General features: G+C 36.6%; 1 protein-coding gene across 2 annotated transcripts; it reads right to left on the bottom strand.

The window, feature by feature from the left end:
* Window positions 1-11,993: 11,993 nt before the first annotated feature.
* On the bottom strand, window positions 11,994-20,321 carry LOC148960447 (uncharacterized). 2 transcript variants are annotated; one of them, XM_089114703.1, is made up of 2 exons: window positions 19,830-20,321; window positions 11,994-16,036 (listed from the first exon to the last, which is right to left on the bottom strand). In XM_089114703.1, the coding sequence occupies exons 1-2, from the start codon at window positions 20,239-20,241 to the stop codon at window positions 15,984-15,986; spliced, it is 465 nt and encodes a 154-aa protein (XP_088970829.1). In that variant the 5' UTR covers window positions 20,242-20,321; the 3' UTR covers window positions 11,994-15,983. The 2 variants fall into 2 exon arrangements, with proteins under 2 accessions (XP_088970829.1, XP_088970824.1); XM_089114698.1 differs by lacking the exon at window positions 11,994-16,036 and adding an exon at window positions 18,849-19,267 and having other exon boundaries at window positions 19,830-20,317.
* Between the last annotated feature and the right edge of the window lie 742 nt (window positions 20,322-21,063).

Below are 21,063 nucleotides of genomic sequence, written 5' to 3'. Positions count from 1 at the left end.
GTGTAGGAGAGAAAAACACATAACTTTTGACTTGGCTGGAAAGATACTTGAAATGCACAATTTTGTCTCTGTTTCTCCATACTGTGAAGTCCCTGACACCTGTACCTCAGTACAAGGGTAGAATGAAGTTACTACCTTAAGCAATATAACTGCATAAATTTTCAAATCTAGGACAAAATTTTCACAAATCTGGTGATAGGCACAAAATTGGCACTGTACCGGTCTTCAAAAGCAAATAAAGATATAATTTATGACCAATATTGAACAATTTCTGTAACCAAATATAGTATTTTCTTTTCAAAAGTGAATTGCCCCTCGAAATTACGATAAGTATTTTAGTACAAGTAATTTATGTTGCTAAAAGTTTGAGAATTACCCACAACTCAAGTCTGAGAATTTTCCAAAAAAACAATGGTTTTTCCGAAAATCCGTAAAATTTTGAAATTTTACAAAAAATCTTAAATTTATTTTCTAGGATTAGAGCAATATATAAGACTATAAGATACTGCAAATTATTTGTACTTCAATATGCCATCGATTTACCTAAAAAATTATCTGTAACATCATATCCGTAAATTCCTGCACTTTTGTGTTTCCTCTAAATGATTAAAAAGCAACCCTATTTTCAAGATTCTATGTCCCAGAATTCTAGCTTTCAGATCACTATTTCTCGGAGTTTTTCGGAACTTGCATGTAATACGCTTGACCAACTGACTGAGCCGACCAGGATCAAGTCTAAGGAGAGTTAAAAACTTGTTTCGTTCATAGAATTGATGAGAATCAAATTTGCTATGGCAGAGAAGAATGTGCCCGCACCTTCAGCCAATTGCGTGAAGATGTCTTAAACATAAAATTTTGTAGCTTTTAAAAAATAGTCTATGGAGGCGAAAAAATTTATGCGGTGATTGGCAAGCGCAGATTCCAAGGGGGACTAAATTGTTTAAGAATAAATGTAACAAAATTAAAATGAGTATTCGAATATTCGAAAATAAGTACCGCGTATTGTAATAGAGGTCTAAATCATATATGGAAGAAAGATTCACACTCTCAAAAAACTTTGAAGGCGATGAGATGGGAAGCTATACAATTAATTATGATCAAGAGTGCGTGGTTCCTAAATGGAGTAAAAAGACATGTCTAGTTTTAGCGAGGATAGTTCTCACAATGCCCAAAGTGTGTAATTATTTTATAAATGTCTAAATGATCATGAAGTCTGTACCATTTTTAGCACTCATTATAGTTTTGGAAAAAACTTCGTGCCCTTTTTATTCGTTTTGCCCACCCCTGTTCAAACCTGCGTCCGGCGGCCCTGAAATCATGTATGTAAATCAGCGTGTAGCCCCCGGGAATTTTTTCATAGGCCACGCCCTTGGGATTGGCAGAGATCACACCAGGGGTGGTCTGGCCCGGGTGGCAAAGTGGCGATCGCCCTGTGTACAAAAAATTTACGAGCCTCCTTTTCAAGATTTCAAGTTCAGAGAATGTCAGAATTGCTGGCATTTGCAAATTGCTACCAGCAGCTTATCGTTCAAGTGAAAACAACAACTGGTGCAAATGGAGATCCTGAAAAAGATGATTTCAAGGAACAAGCTCTTAGAGAAGAAACATATGGCGAAGAAAACTGTGACTTTCAAGGTGGGGATTCGCAAAGAAAAAGAGGACTGAAAAGGTGACATCTACACCCATAGGGTCACATATAGGTTTCTGTTTTGAAACTATAAATTTCGTGCATCGTGTATGTGGGATTTCGGTTGATTAATTTTCGGTGGAAAAAATTTCGGTCATATTTTTCAAATTTCGGTGTAAATTTCTGTGAGAACTTTAACAATCTTGGTGGAAAGAAAAATTTTCGGTGAGTAAAGAAATGAAGCACTTCCTGTAAGCTTTTTCTTTCCTCAACATAAAATTTTCTGGAACAAAATCATGAATGTCAGCCCAATGAATGGAACTGAATAGTAGGTATGAATGTCATAAACTTTTATTTAGAGGAGGTATTTTTCATTTCATTTTTATAGCCCATCAAGCAAAATTAATTGGAGTCGTTTACAGTTCGCAATATTTTCGATCGCCTATCGCAACGAGGGGATTAGAAATTCCGATCGATTTAGATTTAAAAATTGAGGCGTCAGAATTGAACGTAAGAAAGAAATAATTATCAAAAATTATGAAGAGACAGAAGAAGCACCAGCTCAGCCCATAGCGAACTAATAGAAAGTTATCTAAGATGTAGAGGGCGAAAGAATAGAAAGTTAAGATGAGCTGGGTATCTTATTTGTTGATGATAAAGGAGAGCCAAAAGTTGAAAAATTAAATGTATTGGATGTAAAATCAATGTTTAGGAACTTTTTTGTTAGTTTGAAAGTCTATCAGTGTAAAATGAGATTTTTCTAGAAATTGAAAATTTTGGTAAAAAAATTTTGGTGTCAAAAAAATTCGACGGGGTTAATTTTTCAGTTTCCTACACAGTATATGCAAATGTAGCGAAGGTTTCTGTAGTGCTTTTATCTTTTACCAAAATTTTATTTTAACATTATGATGCAACTATTAACATTATTACTTGTTGACAGTTTTTTTTCTTTCTTTATTTAAAGTTGGTACAATCTCTAGCTATACATACAAGCTAATTAAAACCAACTTATTTAAATTACCAACGCTAAATATAATATAAATCAAATATAACCGATGTTGCTAACATATTCCTTGCAAAGATTACAAGTACAATTAAACGATGTAAATTCTGAGATTTTTTTCTTGAATATTGATAAAGTAGGGGAGTACTTTATCTCATTTGGAATTGAGTTCCATATTTGGCTACATCTGTATGATACGGTATTAAATCCGTATATTTTGTACTGTGGCTCCGCTGTTTTGAATTGGGAGTTTCTTAAGTAAGAGGGGCATTCATTTATGGAAAATATTTCATCCATAAAAAGTGGATTCAATCCGTTAAATGTTTTGTAAATTTCTATCGCAAGATATTGTAAATTTTTCTTATGAGAAGTTATTGTTTTATTCTTAATTAAAAGTTGTTCAAAAGTTGATTCATAATAATCATGAGCTATTCTCATCAGGGGCAGACTGGCTGGTCGGGCTATTCGGGCGATCGCCCGAAGGCCCGGTCGGTTGAAGGGCCGGTTGATGAAAGTGCAAAATAATAAATTAGCTTAAAAAGAGAATGCAAGGCAAAAAAGTATACCCACGCGTTGATCTGTTTGCCTTGAATTTTCAGAGACTTTGTGGGAAAGAATAAATATACACGCGAGTACTCCAAAACGCTTAGATTTGTCCATACATGAAGCAATCCTGGCTAGAGCGTTTACCTTTTTCCCAGCTTCTTTACAAAAAACTTTAATATGTTCTTCTAATCTAAGTTGATGGTCTAGTGTTACTCCCAACATTTTAACATTCTTACTTTCTATTATAGTAGAACCATTTATTTGAATTTTAGATTCCTCTAAATTGGATTGATTGGCTTTAAATGTTATAAGCTTGCTTTTATCGCCATTGAGCACCAAGAAATTTTCATAAAACCATTTATTAAGAATAGCGGCTTCCGATTCTAAGTATTCAGTTAGTTTATTCATATCAGTACTGGACAGCCAAATTGTATTATCATCTGCATAGTTGCATAAGTTGCTTTTGTTCAAATGTAGAAAAATATCATTTATGTAAATATTGAAAAGCAACGGGCCTAAGATTGATCCTGGAGGAACTCCTTGCTTTGTTTCAATCCAATCACTAAAATCTGAGTTTATTTTTACTCGTTGTACTCTTTTATCTAGATAACTATACATAAATTCCATTGCGTTGTCTCTGAAGCCATAAGATTTCAGTTTGGCTAGTAGAAGTATATGGGGTAAACAATCAAATGCTTTTGATAAATCCATAAGCACTGCACCAGCCACATCTTTTTTATGCAGGCACTTTTTCAGACCTTCATTAAGTCGTAATAAAGCATGTTGTGTGCTATAACCTTTTCTGAATCCACAAAGCAAAGGGAACAGTTTAACAATGATGTAATTGTAGATATGATTGAACATTATTCTCTCAAATACCTTTGAAGCTGAGGGGAGCACACTTATTGGTCTATAATTCTCTTTACTAGTTGAATCTCCTTTTTTGGAAATAGGGCACACATTAGCCATTTTCATAAGAAAGGGAAACGTTTTATCAGAAATAGATCGATTGAATATTTCAGCTAGTGGTCCAGAGACAACGTCTATTGCCATTCTAAGAACTTTTAGGGGGATGTTATCGGCTTCTGTTGATTTGTCTTCCTTTAGGTTGTAAATTATCTCACTTACCTCCTTGGAAGTTACATTTTCAAAGTTAAACTTAGGAAATTGATCAAACGTTTCCTTGATTTTTAAAATACTACGGTGGTTTTCAAAGCATTTCAATTGATCTAATAGTGACAAGGCTGTCCCTTCGTCAGACGTCTGTTGCAGATTATCAGATAAAAGTCGGGCTATATTGAGGCTTTCAGTAATATTTACGAAGTGATTGTTCAACGTCTGTGCAACTATTTTGCTGTCAGACAGGAGTTCGTCGTTCTCTATCAGTATGATTTTATTTGCTTTTGCATTTTCATCATTTAATAAAGGCTGGATAGTTTTCCAGAAATTTTTATTATCGTTGACGAATTTTACATCTAAATTTTCGAAATATCTTCTTTTAGTGCTCCTAATTAATTTAACACATCTCTTTCTGACTTGTTTGTATCTCTCCCTATTAGAAACTGTTTTATTTTTGTCGAGCTCTCTTTTTGCCTTAGATCTCAGCATTATCAATTTTCTTATATCTTTATTCATGAAAGGCGCATTGTTTGCTCTTACTAATTTTTTCTTCGGAGGGGCATGTTTATCGAGAATTGAAATCAGAGTTTGATTGAAAACATCGTACGATACATTTTCTTTAGGTATTTTAGCTAAATTAAATTGAAGATCCTCGTTAAATTGATCGGTAGAAAAAGTTTTATAGCATCCCTATGAAATAGAAGTGGGTTCAGATTTTACGAATTCAGTTTTTAGTACAGTAAAGGTTAGTTAATGGTGGTCAGACAAACCTGTCTCATATGTACCTGTATTTATATAGCTGTATTTCTTGTTTGTTAAGATCAAGTCGTAGCATTTAGGCGGGTTACTTTTGTAGCATGTTGGCTCTTTCATCAGATTATATATATCATAGTTTCCCATGAAATTTTCTATGTTAGAAGAACCAGGTTCCATATTAAAGTCCCCAAGTATTAGAATTATTTCATAGCTTCGTGAATAGAAATCCAATAACTTACCTAATTCATCAAGAAAATAGATGCCATTTTGGTTTGGAGGGTGATAGATTCCAATAATTATCCATTTTTGTTTTTTAAAATCAACTTCAACGAAAATAGTTTCTATATCATTTGCTGGGCTGAGATTTCTTAATTCTTTAGCTGGGATATTTTCATTCACATAAAGTAGTAATCCTCCTGCTCCAATTTTTCTGTCACGTCTAAAGGGCTTCCTAAACACCTCGACAGAAAACTGAGATGTTGGGAAGGATTAGTCTATTTTTGTTTCTGAGATAAGAAAAATACCTAATTTTCCTTTTATGATTTCCATAATACCAGAAAGTTTATTAGGAACAGAATTTATTTTAAGGTGTCCTATAATTAATTTTTTAGGATTTTTTATTCTTATTGAACTGAAATTCGTTACTTCATTTAAAGCGCTATCTATTACTGCGATAGAGCTCTGTTTATTTTGAATTTCCTCGTTTAAATCATCATATTCTCCGTGGGTTATAAATGAATGATTAGCTTTTTGACTATAAGGGCATGAAGGCTCAATCATGGTTAAACTGTGCATTATTTTACCCACTTGTCATGTTTGCTGTAAATGACATAGCTGCCAGCATTTGAAAGAGTAGTTTTTAGACATATAAAGTGAAGCCTCTTCAATATACCATGAGTATCATAAAACTCATTTTGCTGTTGTAAAAACAATGCCAAAACTATTTTTATACCAGGTGATAGTCGTTTATGAATCTTAAGCTTCTCCCGTCTACAAATCAGGAGATGTGAGGGGCGCAAAACCGACCCCCCCCCTTCCCATCCTAACCAGAGGATGCTAAAAAGCTCGACCTAGATAGGGCTTAAGCGTGGCTAGCAAGGCTTTTTATTTTAACGTGCAGCGACAGCCATTTGTGCAATAATTATTTTGCATTTATGTAAAGCTAAAACCCGAATTTTATGCAGTGATTAAACTGAAGGAATGTAGAAATTTAATGTTGAAAAGTTTGTTAGATTGCATTACCTACCAGTGTTCTGACTGTGTAATCTTTTCTGTTTGCCGTAGTGACAAACTCTTTTGCTCGGCCAATATTCCTGACTGATCAACTAGGCGAAGGTATTCATTACATTTATTCTAGGCGAAAAATGGTTGAATTACTGGCTGTTAAAACCACCAGCAAAGCAAAGTCTGACTTGTTTTGATGTTAAGATCGGTGAATCGGCTTGAGAAAGCCTCTGCCTGTAAATTTCTCTAATGGTAATTCCTTTTCCATAAATCATTCTACAAATATAACTTCAAATCTTTTTGCACTGAAATTATTTGTCTCGGAGAGAAACCTGCTGATTCAATTTTGAAATGTTTGATTTTCTTTTTCAGAGGCGGCGCCACAAAATTGAAACTTGGGGGGGGGGGGGTAAGAATAAAGTTTATTTATTGAAATAGGAAGACCGAACATGGCTGGGTCCGATGCGGCAGAAAAATTTTTAAATCAAGGCATCTAGAATGGCTAAAACGCATCACCCAGGCTAAAATTTACCAAATTACTATACCGCTCAGAATTCGACGATTCTTATGCTAGAACTGTAGTGACAGACGTCGGGGAAAGAAGGAAGGAGTGACCTTTGGTTCAGAGTGCAGATCGATGTAAATAACAAGAACCAAAAAGAAGCTGTTGTATTGATTGAGAGAATTTTATTGAAACGTGTTTCTTCTTTGCCTCGAGTATTTTCAGTAAGCCAAGTTTACACATCCAAAATGCAGGCATTGCAATGATACAGGAAGTTATCTAATGAATGGATGCAAATAACAGAAAAATAATGGAAATATACCTTGAGTTACTTTGAATAGAATCAAATAAAATCAAGCAGTATATAAGCAGTTTTTTCCTTTTTATCTCATACTCGTTCAGAAAACGTTGTGGCTAAAAATCAAGTTTAGTGACATAAGAGGACCCACCATGGCTGGCTCCAACAAGGAAGAATATTTTTTAAGTTAAACTTTCCAGAATGCATCTCCCAGACTAAAATTTAACAAATTATTGTGAATGAAAAGAAGATGTTTTATTGATTGAGAGAAATTTACTTCCTGAACAGAAACTTGCATCTTCTTTGTCGATTCTTTGTCTCAGGTAAAAAAGGGTAAAAAAAGTGGGGAGAGGGCTTCAGCCCCTTCCCAGTGCCTGCAAACTGAAACCAAGGAGAACCTACCCTGGGTACCAGACTCACTTTACATAAAATACGAAACTCTCTTATTTTATAGAGAGCCATTCTGGTACCCAGGGTAGTGAGAACCAAACTCCACATTACAATTTTTCAGCTTTGGGTGCGCGAATGAGAGAATGATTGCCAAAAAATCGATTAAAACCCATCAAATCAATTTCCAGCGAACTGGAATCATCGAAAATCGAAAATGTCCCCACCTTCTGCGACAGCCATGGTGCCGTCTCAGGTAGTAACTTTCGTGTACTTGTTTATTGCGACACGAGCAATAGCTTGCATGCTAGCAAAGACCTATTTACCAACCTAAGTAAAAATGGTTTCTTGCAGTTTAATGATTAAATGACATTTATCTTTTGTTCTTTTTCTGAGCAAATGTCTTCAAAAAATATCTCTTCTGCTGTTTTACATTTGCGTTGTATGGTTCTGTGTAACTTGTTGTAATCCTTACTTTCTCGTTTAGTTTTCTGTGTCTCACTCTTTAAATCTAGTATTCCTTGTGTTCTCCATTTGCTTTTTGCTGTCTTTTCTTTCGCTGGTATAATTTCTTTGGCTGTTTTTATGAGGAGATGTCAACAGCTTCCCATATGGTCCGATCTTTTATAGGGCCATAAAATGGTTTTTGACAGCCACTGCATACCCTCTTCTGATGTTAGGAAACTCTCTTTCTGATGTTAGATTGCTAACACGCCCTCCCCAGAAATTTTATTTGCCCCTTGTTTGCCCCCTCTCCAATTTTTCAAAAGTTTCTATTAAAAATTCAATGTTGTCTTCCAAAGCTGTTTAGTCGTTTTTTGATTTTGTTAGGGTTGCTTTCTTTATTTTTCTCAATGCGATCTTTATTGCATTTATTTAAAAAGCTAGGGGCCCTGATAAGCGTTTGTGTTGGAATTCTAATATTCTTGATGGATTATTGTTAAACAGATAAAACTCAGTGGAGTAACAGACCAGAGCTACCTTTAGTTAAGTAACAAAGGGTCTTGAACCTTTAGGGGCCCCAAGCAACAATTTTTGTTGTTGTTATTTCTCCTAAGAGACGCAGCTGCTCGTTACGCCACTAATAAGACCCCGTTTACACTAGCACGGATCCAAATGGATCCGTACCCAAACTAGCACAGATAGGCCTCCCGTTTACACTAGACCTGTGGATCAGTACCCATTTGGGTCTGCTATCTGGACCCATTTGGGATCGCTTTCTAAGGTGTACTCATTTGGATCCGTGCTCGTTTAGGTCTAGTGTAAACGGCTGGAACCGTTCCCAAACGAATACAGATCGAAAGCGAGACATAGATTTCTCTGTACGAGGCTCTTATTGGCGCCAGAAATTAAAAGTTTAAAGGTTCGAAGCGAATTCAGAAATCAAAAAGATGGACGAGCAATGTCAACAGAAAATCCTCCTTCTGCTCACGATGCTAGCTTCGTGTTTTAATACATGGCTTTATTATGTCACCTTTTTATGTACCCAACATAAAATTCGCCAGTGGAGACTTGCCTCAGAAATTTTTGGGCAGGATAGCATTGGACGGCCAGGCCTACAACATGCGATGCGACAAATTATTATTCAAAAGCGTCAATTTCAACACCGCAAGCCAAGAAGATTCTGGCAACGACCAGGAAGAACCAATGCTTGGTGGCAAAATTTCTTGGATGAAAAAGTTGTTCCTGGTACGTGGTACGAAAATTTTAGGCTGTCGAAGCAAAGTTTTGATCGCCTTTGTGAGGAATTACGACCTTTTTTACAAAAGCAAATAACTCAAATGAGAAAGCCCTTGTCCGTTGAGAGCCAGGTGGTGCTGGACCTGGCTGGACCACTGATCTGTGTGCTGGACCTGGCTGTGGATCCGTTCTAGTGTAAACGCGATCTGAAACGGATCCGTTCGAGTGTAAACGCTAGCAAATATTGGCACGGATCCAAATTGGATCCGTACCCATTTTGATCCGTTCTAGTGTAAACGGGGTCTAAAACTATTTGGCATAATGATAACAGCCTTGATAGAGCTGTACCAAGGACTATCTAAGGATACTTATCTAGGGGGCGCTAAAAATCGGTGCCTTGTAGCTAATTTCTACCCACCACGTCGCTGCGTTACATTCTACTTGTTCGCATGGTAATTGCTTTATGTATCTATGTATGTATAATTCGCCACACTAAAAGTATTTACAAGTTATAAAAGTTAAAAGGAATATAATACAATAATTTACATTAGAAACGAAATGATAGACACCCCTAATTTCAGTGGCAGGGATAGCATTAAAAGGTCTAGCTGACCTTATTTCCATAATGGTTCCCTTAGAGGTGCTAGCGTTGGCCCCCTATAGCTGAAAGTTTGGCCCCTGAATAGCCCCCCCCCCTGATTTTTAAGGCTAGATTCGCCACTGCTGGATAGCTCTTTGATTGCATTTCTGTATCTTTTGGTAACGTAAATACATATACACAAATTATTTACAATAAACCTTTTTGTGTTACAAATTATTCAAGTTACAAATTACAAGTTACAAATGACACTTCTTTGTGGATATTATCTATTGTCTATCTATCGTGTCTCTCTCTAAAAAAAGCCATTGTTTTGAGAAAATTTAACCCCTTGGTTTTAAAAATATTTGCAGGGTTTTGTTGATTAGAACTTTGGGTTTATTTGTAGCTAGACAAGTCTTTTCCAAATTCTGCAAAGAGAATCACTGTACTTTCCTTTGTGGTTTGCACTACGCCTGCCATGTTTAGATTTAATTTTGAAGGTGACCATTTAAGTTCTCATATTGAAAAAAATTAAATGCTTTCTCAAATTGCACCAATATGTTACATGTTAATTAGCACCAACATGTAACATCACTGAATTGTATTCTTGTTATTAAATTGTAATTCTTTTTGAAGTAATTATAACTAATTACATTTAACGTAACTCGATGGTTAACTATATAGGACACTAGGCTCGATAACTCAGTGTAGTTCTTCTTAGTGTCCTAGGCAACATATAAATATGAATAAAAGTCTTATATTGGCATTCAGTTAGCATCTTTCAAATATATCATTGCAAAGTTATTTTTAGCGAAATTAAAGAAATGAATTTGAATTTGAAATATCCCATTCCCTCTCCACCACCATTCAAAACCATGCCCCATTCCTGTCGCTTTGCAAAAAAAACAATGAAATAATAATTGAAACAATTTAAATGAGATTTCAAAACAAATTTCTAATGTTGTGTTTTTGTAGATCCTTTCTTATTTCATTGCACGTTCCTCTGTTTATTTCAAAAAGTAAGTAAAGTAAGAGAGTGTTATGATTTAAAATTGTTTTCTGTATATAAAATAGCTTCAACGGTTGTTGACTCTGGTTGAAAAAGATCCGTAAGGATATGAATTCAAGAATTTCAAATGCAACATGTTTCTTCCTGAACAATCTAAGACAAAATTTTATTATTGTGGTATGACATTAATTTAAGTTAATGATTTAATACCAAAACCTTTAAGAGGGGGCCATTGCTGCTCTAAATAACTGGTGGAATGAAGGATGCATCATTTAACGTTATCTCTACTAACCTTAACATAAGGCTGTTATTTATTCGATTTCATTTTACCCTTGCTAAATCGATATTGGATGATTATATGTGCCAACCTACATAGACGTAGGAGCAGTGCTGATGAGAGGGGGGGGGGGGGTCAAGGAGACTGGCCCGGGGGCCCATGACTTTAGGGGCCCATAGATAAAAGGGTCAATTATGGAGCTACAGTGAAGTTTTTTCAGAAATTTCAGTTCCTTTGGACAATTTTTACGATATTTCAGCTGATGCAACACTAGCAGGCAAAGTCAGAAACAACCATTTGAAATAAGCGCTTTAAATTCATTTGGAAATAAATTCAATTGCAATGAAAACATTTGGAAATAAGCGCTTTAAATTCAAATGCTTAAGCTTGTTCAACAGCTGCATTGGTTGATGCTTCTTAGAAAAAGTGACTCCTCAGTGATGTTAGGAGTTATGTCACCCTTTTTTACTGCACAGAATTTCGCTCTTTTTTGCTAGGTCATCTTTCTTCAATCTTGTGTATAATCAAAGAATACTGAACCCCTTCCATATCTCGCCAATTGACGTGAATCGCCTAATTATATTTGCTGTAACATTATCAATAATAACAATGCCGACATTATCTTAAATTTTACCAAAGGCTTTTTCCTGGTTTTCACTTCAAGATAGAGATAAACTTGACTGATTCCTCTTGGTCTTCAATTTTTTGGGACATCTAGCCCCTCATCTAAACGAGCTTCTTTCAAGATCGAATCAACTTGTTTTTTATTGACATTGAAAGATTGAATTCTGATTGCTAGATGAAAAGTTTTTCAAATTATTTGAATAGTGAAAATCTATTTGGTGCAGCATATCCGTTTTGATCAAATTTAGTAGAACACCAGTCATACTTAAACTATATTGAAAAGACTAGAGAAGTAATAGCCAACAGCGCAATATCCAATATCAGCATCCAAAAGAGCCTTAATTTTAGCAACCATCGTCTCAAAAATTTTACCCGGACCCCTAAAAGGCTCGCCTCCGGTGTGCCTTGCTTTTTTCTTTCGTTTTGACCCGGGGCCTAGAAATCCTCTCCGCGGCCCGCGTAGGAGCCAACAGGGGCGTAAATTGGCCAATAGGTTTGGGGGGGTGAAAAGGGTTTCTGCCCTGCAAAACTGACTGGTGCCCTGCAGACCTCGTAGCAACGGTTTGTCTTTAGGTTACTAGTGAAAGCTTTACCAGTGTACACTGGTCTTTACCAAGGACAAACTTCTAAGCAATAAAAACAAACTTGAAAATTCATTGCCTATGAAATATCTATTTCTCTACGTGAGCGTAATTTTTTTTATATTCACTTCATTTAATGTTGGTTTGCAAAATACTAGCTAATAAGCAGCTAATGGGGAGGGGGGGATACTTGATGCAGACAGCGCAACGAAATTTAGCTCAGGGGGACTAAGAATCAAGTTTAATGAGGTAGGAGGACCCACCATGGTTGGGTCCGACGTGAAGAAATTTTTTGAAATTATACCTTCTAAAAGCGCTAAAAAGCATCTTTCACACAAAAATTTAGCAAAATACTATTGTGCTAAAAGAACTGATTGTTTATTGAAAATATTATTGTTTATTGGAAAAAATAGGGAGGGGGAGTATCATGCTAAAACTCTAGTGTTAAACGTTGGGGAAGGAAAGAAACGGCAACCTTTCGTTTCAGATTGCACGTAGTTGTGAATGACAGAGGAAGATGTTGTTTTGATTTGAGGAATTTTTTTTCCTGAACAGAAATGTGCAGTTTCTTGTATCGAGAAGGACATGTTTACACATAAAAAATTAAAACATTGCAATGATACAGAAAATGATTTACTGAATTAATGCAAATGAAAGAAAAATGATAAAAATATACGTGAAAAAGTTAGCAATTAGATGAAACAAATTCGGTTCTTAACAAGAATCTTAACAATTTATTATGTTTTTTAGTTCATGCACTGTTAAAAAGTAATAGAAAAAATGATAAAAAATTCTTATCTTGATCAAAGTGAGGGCCTTCGGCCCCCTATTCCCCCCAGTGACGCCGTGCCTGTCATGAAAATAATTTACAACTTAAATTAATTTGCATGGACTCAATTTTGCCCTCATAAACATATGCATCCATCATTGCATCCATTGGCTATGACTTTCGGTAAGAAATGCTTTCGCCTTGCAAATAACGGAGCTTTTATTTACATACCTGTTCCGTTCTCTAAAATACAATGTCAGGAAGGGAGGTTCATAAAAAATACGATATTTCCATTTCAAAATTCCTAAACGGCCCTTTACGAACTGCAGAGGTGGCATTTCTGCGTGGCAATGAAGCTCTTCTTGGCGCCCTGCGAAATCTTCGATTGCCCTGCGAAATCGACTATTTTTCGGATTGGGGGGGTGTCACACCCCCCATACCCCCCCGGTATTTTCGCCCCTGGAGCCAAGGGCACAGAGGCGTACTAGTAAAAAACCTTCCTGCGTTTTATGTTTAATCTAGCTCTGGGGCCATGTTGTAGTGATGTGGTCGATAAACATATCCAATGGACATAGTAGCAGTTTCAATCTACAGTTTCAATCAGGGCTTTGGATTTCGAAATGTGGAGCTGGATATGAAATTCTGTGGAGCTGTTATTTTCAAACAAAAACAATAAAGAAATGTTTTGTTTCCTAATCTTTTTCTTATCACATCATGACCAAATGCAACAGTTCGACGGTCGAACTTCGAATGTACTGATTTTTAAAACTGTGCCAATCAGCAGATGTGTCCGTACAGTTTAAAATGTATTTAGGGATAAAAATTTCATTTTTCATGTCCTGTGTGCTCCTGGATAAAGATTTCAGCAGGTTACAAACACTGAATAGACCCTTGGCATCACAGGATTGGTTCAAGCCATGTACTTTAATGCTTTAAAACTTGCGGTTTTTTGCAATCAGTAATTGCAATTATGATTGACTTCAATACAAATATAGAGTAGATTGATTTGTATTTGCTATGATCGAAGGCCGAAGCGCCATAGAATAGCGATAAAATGTTATGATGATTTGAGGAGCTGAAATGTTTCCAATTGTTCATGTTGACAACTTCAGCAAATATTGTAACCCTGAAAAGCCCTTATACGGTTGTGTATTCAGTACAGATCAATTTGTACCCTGGGTACCAGAGCCAAAAAATTTCGAACGCGTATACAGAATGTTTATACAGAAAGTAGAGAGAAGCGGAGAAGTGTTTTCCTATTTCTCAGATAAACACTTCTCCGCTATCTTCCATTTCCGCTCCCCAATTTATTTGGCTCTGGTACCCGCGTTTGCCGCATTAGAAATTGCTATTTTTTTATAATGTGACCACAAAGATGTGTTTTTGATTTACATGCTTTTTATAAGTAAAACCCTAATAAGAAAAATTAGGCTGAGATTTGCCCCAAAACAACAACAACAACAACAACGCGAGAAACAAGGCAGACTGCGATGCAACAAAACTCAAGAGTTAAATACAAGCAAAAATTGAAAAAATGAAAGAACAGAAATAGAAAAACAGAAAGCAATATCCAACACCACTATGCACAGGAAATTCTGTTAAAAAATAAGAAAACAAAATAAGGAAAACGTTAGAATTTATGCGAAAAAGCAAGAAAAGAAACTGGAGGCTGAAACGGGAGCCATTTGGTTCAGTTGTCACATTTATTTCAGTACAGATATTGGACCCCGGGCGCACTTGCAACGAAGTTAACTGGGATTATCTTTGTCAAGCCTGAAAATCAAGGCACAGAATTTCTATACTGTGATCAAGACAAGCTTTTTCCACTTGGACAAACAGCGGGGGAATTTCCGTTGTCATGAGCTTCAAGGCAGGACGACGAAACCTTTGCGGCATTAGGCGAAAGTTGACAAATTCAGCAAGAACGACTTTTGCTGGGTGCACTAGAAACGTTACATATTAACACCTATTGTTAAAAGACAATTGGGATCACGTTTGTCACGATTTTGCCATGTTTCAAGTGCTAGTGCACCCATTGAAAACAATTGATAAACCCTGTACAAATTGATCATAGGGAAGCTGTCAAGAAGGATAAAATAGCCGCCAGCAAAATCAAGGAAATCGATTTGCTCTGTCGTTACATTCAGGGACGCCTGCACAATATTCAGGCAAGAGGTGCAATGTTAGTGCTTAGGGCAAATAGTAGAATTTTTTCCACTACCATAATGAAGTACTAGTGAGGGGGAGGGGGGATCTGTTCCACCCATACAGCTGGGTTTTTTTAAATCAAGGCTCCACACATAGGCATGATGGTGACAAAGTTCTTCATGCAAGTGGGTATTAAATGGTTTTATCATTGTTCAAAGTGCTTTGCAATTATAAGTTAGCTGGTTGTAAAACTTTGACTGTCCGCTTAATCTCAATTCTTCATGGTTGCAGAATCATTGAAAATGCAAAAAGAAAATTGATAATCACAAGAAACAAAGGTAAATAAAAAATTGTTTACTTCAGCGTGTTTCTAATATCAAGACACAAAATAAGTGTAGCATTCTCGTTCTGACAATCGGCAAAAAAGTCAATTACTTTCTTTTATCAAAGACCGACAGCAAAAAAGGAGATTTTTCTATTTCTTAATTTTCTGATGGAAGTTAACATAATGTGAATGGCTAACTATTTACAAGATTCAATAATCTTCTCTTAGGAGTTATTATTTAAGGGCTCTGCTTGCCCCCACTGTCCCTCCTGGATAGGGGGCAGGAGGGGCATCCGCCCCTGCAGCCCCTCCAGAGTAGACACCTTCGGTTACATATCCATGTGCTTGACGCTTCGATGTTTTGATCAACCTTATATTTTGTTGATGGACTTGCTTCTTTTTCAGCCTCGAGGAGCCTTATCTGATTATCGGCCCCCATTTTCGCCCTAACTCCCAATTTCCCAACTTGTTTCTAAATCTCTGCCACATATAATTTGATGTTTATGATGCGAATAGTGACTGAAAACATCAGTATCCAGCCAGGATGGTATTTATCGATTGGGGATTACATCTGCCAATATCTGAAAACCAAGCCATTACATTCATATGTCTTTCATAAGTTTAAAAAGACAAAGACAAAAAATTTGACCCATATTAAACTTTCTACTACAATAACAAAAGACAAACCAGAGAGTGCTTTCCCAAATGTTGAAATTGCCCTGACCACCATTTACATAACAGAGAGTCTTCATAAAGCTGAACAGTCAAAAGCCCATAAAGATCAGTTATGCTGGAAAAAAAAGCTCGGTTTCTGTGTTAAAAAATTTTCTGTGTTTGACAGCAATCGAAGCAGAGGCGGACTGGCTCTGAATTTAGGACCCGGGCCAAGTCGTCGAGAAAGAGCCCCAAAAATTAAAAAAAAGTTTACGGGTATCCCCGAAGTTTTTTGTTACATCACTTTTTTATACTGGCTCAAAACGTTATTGGAAAATTGCTATTAATTCTCATTTCTAATCAGTAACCGCCAGGGATGTATGCGTAAGTGTAAAAGATTTACAAGGGGGATCTACAATCCTTAGTCCAGGTCAGCATCATTTTCACTGGAAATTCAATTCTGACGTGGGATAAGAGATGAGAGAAAATCATGATATTGCGAGGGAAAAAATTATTGTTTTCTAGCTGAAGGACTTTTAAAGGGAGGCCTCAGTGATAAAAAATGGCAAATGGTATCTAGAGGGGTCACCTTTTTCGATCACTGAGGCTCTGGTACCCAGGGTAGAACTTAATAAAATATCTAAGTTATTCAAAAAATCTTGATATTCAATTTTCCAGTCAAAACATAATAGGGGTTGATGTTTTTCCGATCATTGGTTGAGCAGCCAGGTTAATTTATTGTTTGTGCAGCAACAAACATAGGCAGGGCAGGCGAAACGTTAATCAAAGTGGGGAAGGGGCTTTATGTTTAGATTGTTCGGGGTTAAATAAAGGCCACCACCATGGTTTGGAATTCTGGCCGAATTCAAGAAACTTTTCCGAAATATGACATAATAGGGATGGTGAGAAATGCATCTAGAATACTTGCCACATAAAGTTGTCGAAAGAAGATCCTAGGCAATACACGTAAGCTTTCATTTACAATAATTCCCCACCCCCTAATAGTTTCCAATTACCACAAAGCCAAGATCTTATTCTCAACTTATAGCGACAAGCCCAGCATTTTCGACACTCATAGCTTTGAACAAATTTGAAATGCAATTATAAAAAACATATGTCTTGTCTATTGAAGACAGTAAATAAATGTTATCAGTAAGAAACTTTCAAGAAAAACGAGTCATTCCTTTCTATGTTTAGATATCAATTCATGTCTACATTTCTATGAGCATAAAGCTTGTAATGCATCTAAGTCTTCCAGCTGTATCTCGTTTCTTTTTCTTGTTTAGTTTACAATGGGAGACCTTTGAACTTATTCATTTTTATGCAGGCCCGTAGGCTGCTAAACTGGATTGGGGGCATGGATAGAAATATAGCTTTTTCTTTACCTGTCTTACGAAATACTGCGCTTATAAGGTCTTCGAACACAATTTTCGCAAATTATTGGGAGGAGGCATTGCCCTCCCCCCCTCTGGTCCCAGTGCCTACGGGCCTGTTATTTTGCAAAGTTCGTCAGGGCAAATCTCGCATGGTTTTCGCCACGTCAGCAAATTTTCGGATAAAAAACTAGCACAGTCAGAACACGCCAATGGAATTATGCCAAAACTTTTCCCAAGAATTACACCAAAATTTGACGTAAGTACCGATGTTTTATACCTAAGATCTTTGGTGAATCATTCATATTTTATACTGGAGCAAAGTATGGATGTACTGGAGCAAAAATTTTGTCAGAGCTGAGGGGGTTGAGCCCTTCTGCTGTTTTGATCTATATACCCAAATCTATTTGGTTAGCATTAAAATAATGTGCCTTCCTAGAAATTGAGTAACAAAAATTGTCATGTCCTTACCACCTTAACCTATAATTTATTGAAAACATTTAAACTGAGGGCCTGAAGAGAACATTTATCAGATTTTGGAACTTCCAGGTAAGTATCGTGAGCCCTGGGTCCAGCATTCTCCTTGTTTCCATGGGACCCAAAATTTTGGAAAATGTTTTTCAGTGCTTAAATACCGCAAAGTGATCTTTTTATTCATTCTGTGTCCACTAATCTTGAGAGAGTCTCGGTGTTATGGCAACAGAAGAGGGCCCCTACCAAACAATACGAGTTTTCATTTAATAGCAAAATTAAGAGAAAATTGCAATAATTTTGGGAGGGCCCACCGGGCGATCGCCCGGTAGCCCAACCGGCCAGTCCGCCCCTGAATCGAAGAAGACATTCTGAGAAGTATTTATTTCAAGGATGTTGTAAGTGACTATGTTATATATGAAGGAAGAGTAGAAATATGCCCTCAGATCACGAATTTTTGAAAGCACTAAACTGAAATTGATACATTTAGCTTGTGAAATATCAAATGAGATGCAGTTTTGTAGGCCTTGGCTTAGTTTGTACAGTATATTGTTTGGGTGGTAGAAATAATTTGCAATTTGGGAGGGGGAAGCTGCCATTGAAAGACTTCTTGGTTTATCAATAAAATTGAATAAACCAAAATGTTGGGTTACACTAAAAATGTTGGGGATGCTGCAGCGCTTGCAGCTCATTCCGTCAGATAATTTCTGTGTTTCAAATGAAAATATTTTTGTATTGCTGCAACCTATATTGGAAGTGTAGGGAACGTGGGAAAAATGGCGACGAACAGGAAAAAGAGATGCGTATAGCGGGGAAAACGAATTGCGACGAACGGGGAAAAGGAGGTGCGAAGTACGGGAGAAAGGAATTACGAAGGAGAATGGGAAAATCTCACTTCCATTTCGCACTTCCAATCATGAATAATATCAAGTCACGGCAAGAGAAATAGAAATTTGAGGAATAGGGTTCTGCCAAAAGTGATTTATTTGTTTTTGGAGAGTCTCCATATTTGTGAGTCTTTAAGCGATTCTATTGTTCCGTAGGATGCTGTTCGTCAGGCCCCAATTTGATAGGTCCAGGCCTATCCCTATTTACAAAGAAGCATTTAGTTTAGAATACTATAAAATCTATATCTATATAGATTGTATCGTCAAATCTGTGTTGTAGTTAAGCTGCAAAGTGTGTTAATGAAAAGTGCAGCGAACGTTTCCTATCCCTACTATCATTGCAAGTCCAAGAATTCAAGGCATCTTTTTTTCAATTCTGGCAGCATGAATTCGTCAGCCAAAAATAAGTAGGTTTCAATATGCTTGCCTGAAAAGCAAGAAACTGTCTCAAATTCAATCGTGATAATATGCAGTCAGTTGTTTCATAAAATTAAGCGAAGAACTAGAGAGAAATTATAGATCTTAGATAACGAAAAAATAAATTGCACCCCAACATTTTGAAAAGTGTGTAATTCGACCTTTATGTCACGATATGCTCCATTAACAGTGACGACGTCGCCTTATGAGAATTTACCTTGAGTTGCAAAATATATAAAAACATATCGCCTTTATTCTCTATATCGTCAAAATTACAGAAAATTCACGACAAGTGCAGCCTTGTAAGGGTTCCGATCAAAGATCCTTCGTTGTCCCTCCAGTACAAGGGAAACAAGGCTTTGCCCTTTAAGGAAAGTCATACAACGGCATTTGATCTATCAACACACTCTATCTAATAAACGCCCATCTCAATAAACGCCCGCCATAAACTAAATTTTTTGACGGAAAATATCCGCTATCCGCTATAAGTCAGGGCCGATGCCACGTAACGAGAGTGGGAAAATTCTATAAATCATTTGTAATCAAAGCAAATTAAAATATTATTCACTTACCCTGGAGAGGCTTTGTCGGAAAATATATAGAGTTAAGTAATAACTTAATAGCCAGGGTTGTGTATCCGCCGATTCTTATGACAGAGGCGGCTTCGTCGAGCTGTCCCACGGTTACGATGATTCCACGTAAGATCGGCGATGCTAGCGATATGAAGGAACGGTGAACTGGGAATAATGCGTCCTTCACGCCAATGAAAAGATCAGCGTCGTCAACGTCCCATTTACATTGCTCAATATAACAGCCTTTTAAACAGCCTTTCGCATCGACACCAGCTATAATGCCTGTCTTTGTATATGTCTGCTCACTCTTTGGGGCTGTTGCTCTGACAAATCGTTCCCCTTTCGGTAACTGGTCGCTCTTTTTCGAATATTTTCTTAGTTTTAGGTGAAATGTTTTTCTCAGATTCTTCATTCTCTTTTTTAGACCGCATTCTTTTCAAGCTTCAAACAGCTCTTCACATTCTTACACACAAGTGCTGACCAATAAGCAACTTTTTATATAAAACAGTGAGCCGCTACGGTTCATGATTTCGTCATAGTGTGAACCGCTGTTTTGTTTCAATTGGCTTGACCACTTCCTGTAAAACCATGGTAAAACCAAAAAGATACGCGTAAACGGTTCTAAACCAAGTTGGTTTTGTTTGTTGGTACTGGGCTGGTTTGGCTAGGTATTACTTGGGATGGGTTTGACAGGTTTGTAATAGTGCTAGTTTGGATTTCGTTTGTTTTGCATCCTGTAACCTTAGTAATTTTATCACCGTTCGCACATTCGATTGTTTATAATTCCTTTTGTTTTCTAATTGCACCTTTAGATTCATTAACTATTTCTTTTGGGATTTTTAGTATCATTATTCAGTTTATGTAATTAATCTTGGGGCTAATATATTTTGTATTCACTATTATTATGTAAATTTACGTAGCTATGTAGCATTACAATAAGTTCTTGTTTAGTTATATTTTGGGCGTGTTACAGACAGAGTTAGTTTTTGAGTTGGAGTTGGAGTTGAAGTTGGAAATGGAATTCGGTTAAGAGCGATTAGGTTAAGTTTTGATATTTTAAAATGGCTTTGAAAAAGCAAACATTTTACAACATACTTAAAGCTTTTTCGTCTGACACTCCTCAGAGCATAAAACGTCAGAATAGGTTCCGAAAAAACACGTTTGAAAAATATATACCCAGTTGTGGATCGAAATAGGCCAATCAGAAAAACGCAAGTTGACCAATCAGTGCCGC

Source organism: Rhopilema esculentum, chromosome 4, assembly GCF_057945365.1.
Source record: "Rhopilema esculentum isolate cy_ngs chromosome 4, ASM5794536v1, whole genome shotgun sequence".
Taxonomy (NCBI): Eukaryota; Metazoa; Cnidaria; class Scyphozoa; order Rhizostomeae; family Rhizostomatidae; genus Rhopilema; species Rhopilema esculentum.
Note: the sequence above shows the minus strand (reverse complement) of the source record. Positions and strands in the feature narration are given on the sequence as shown.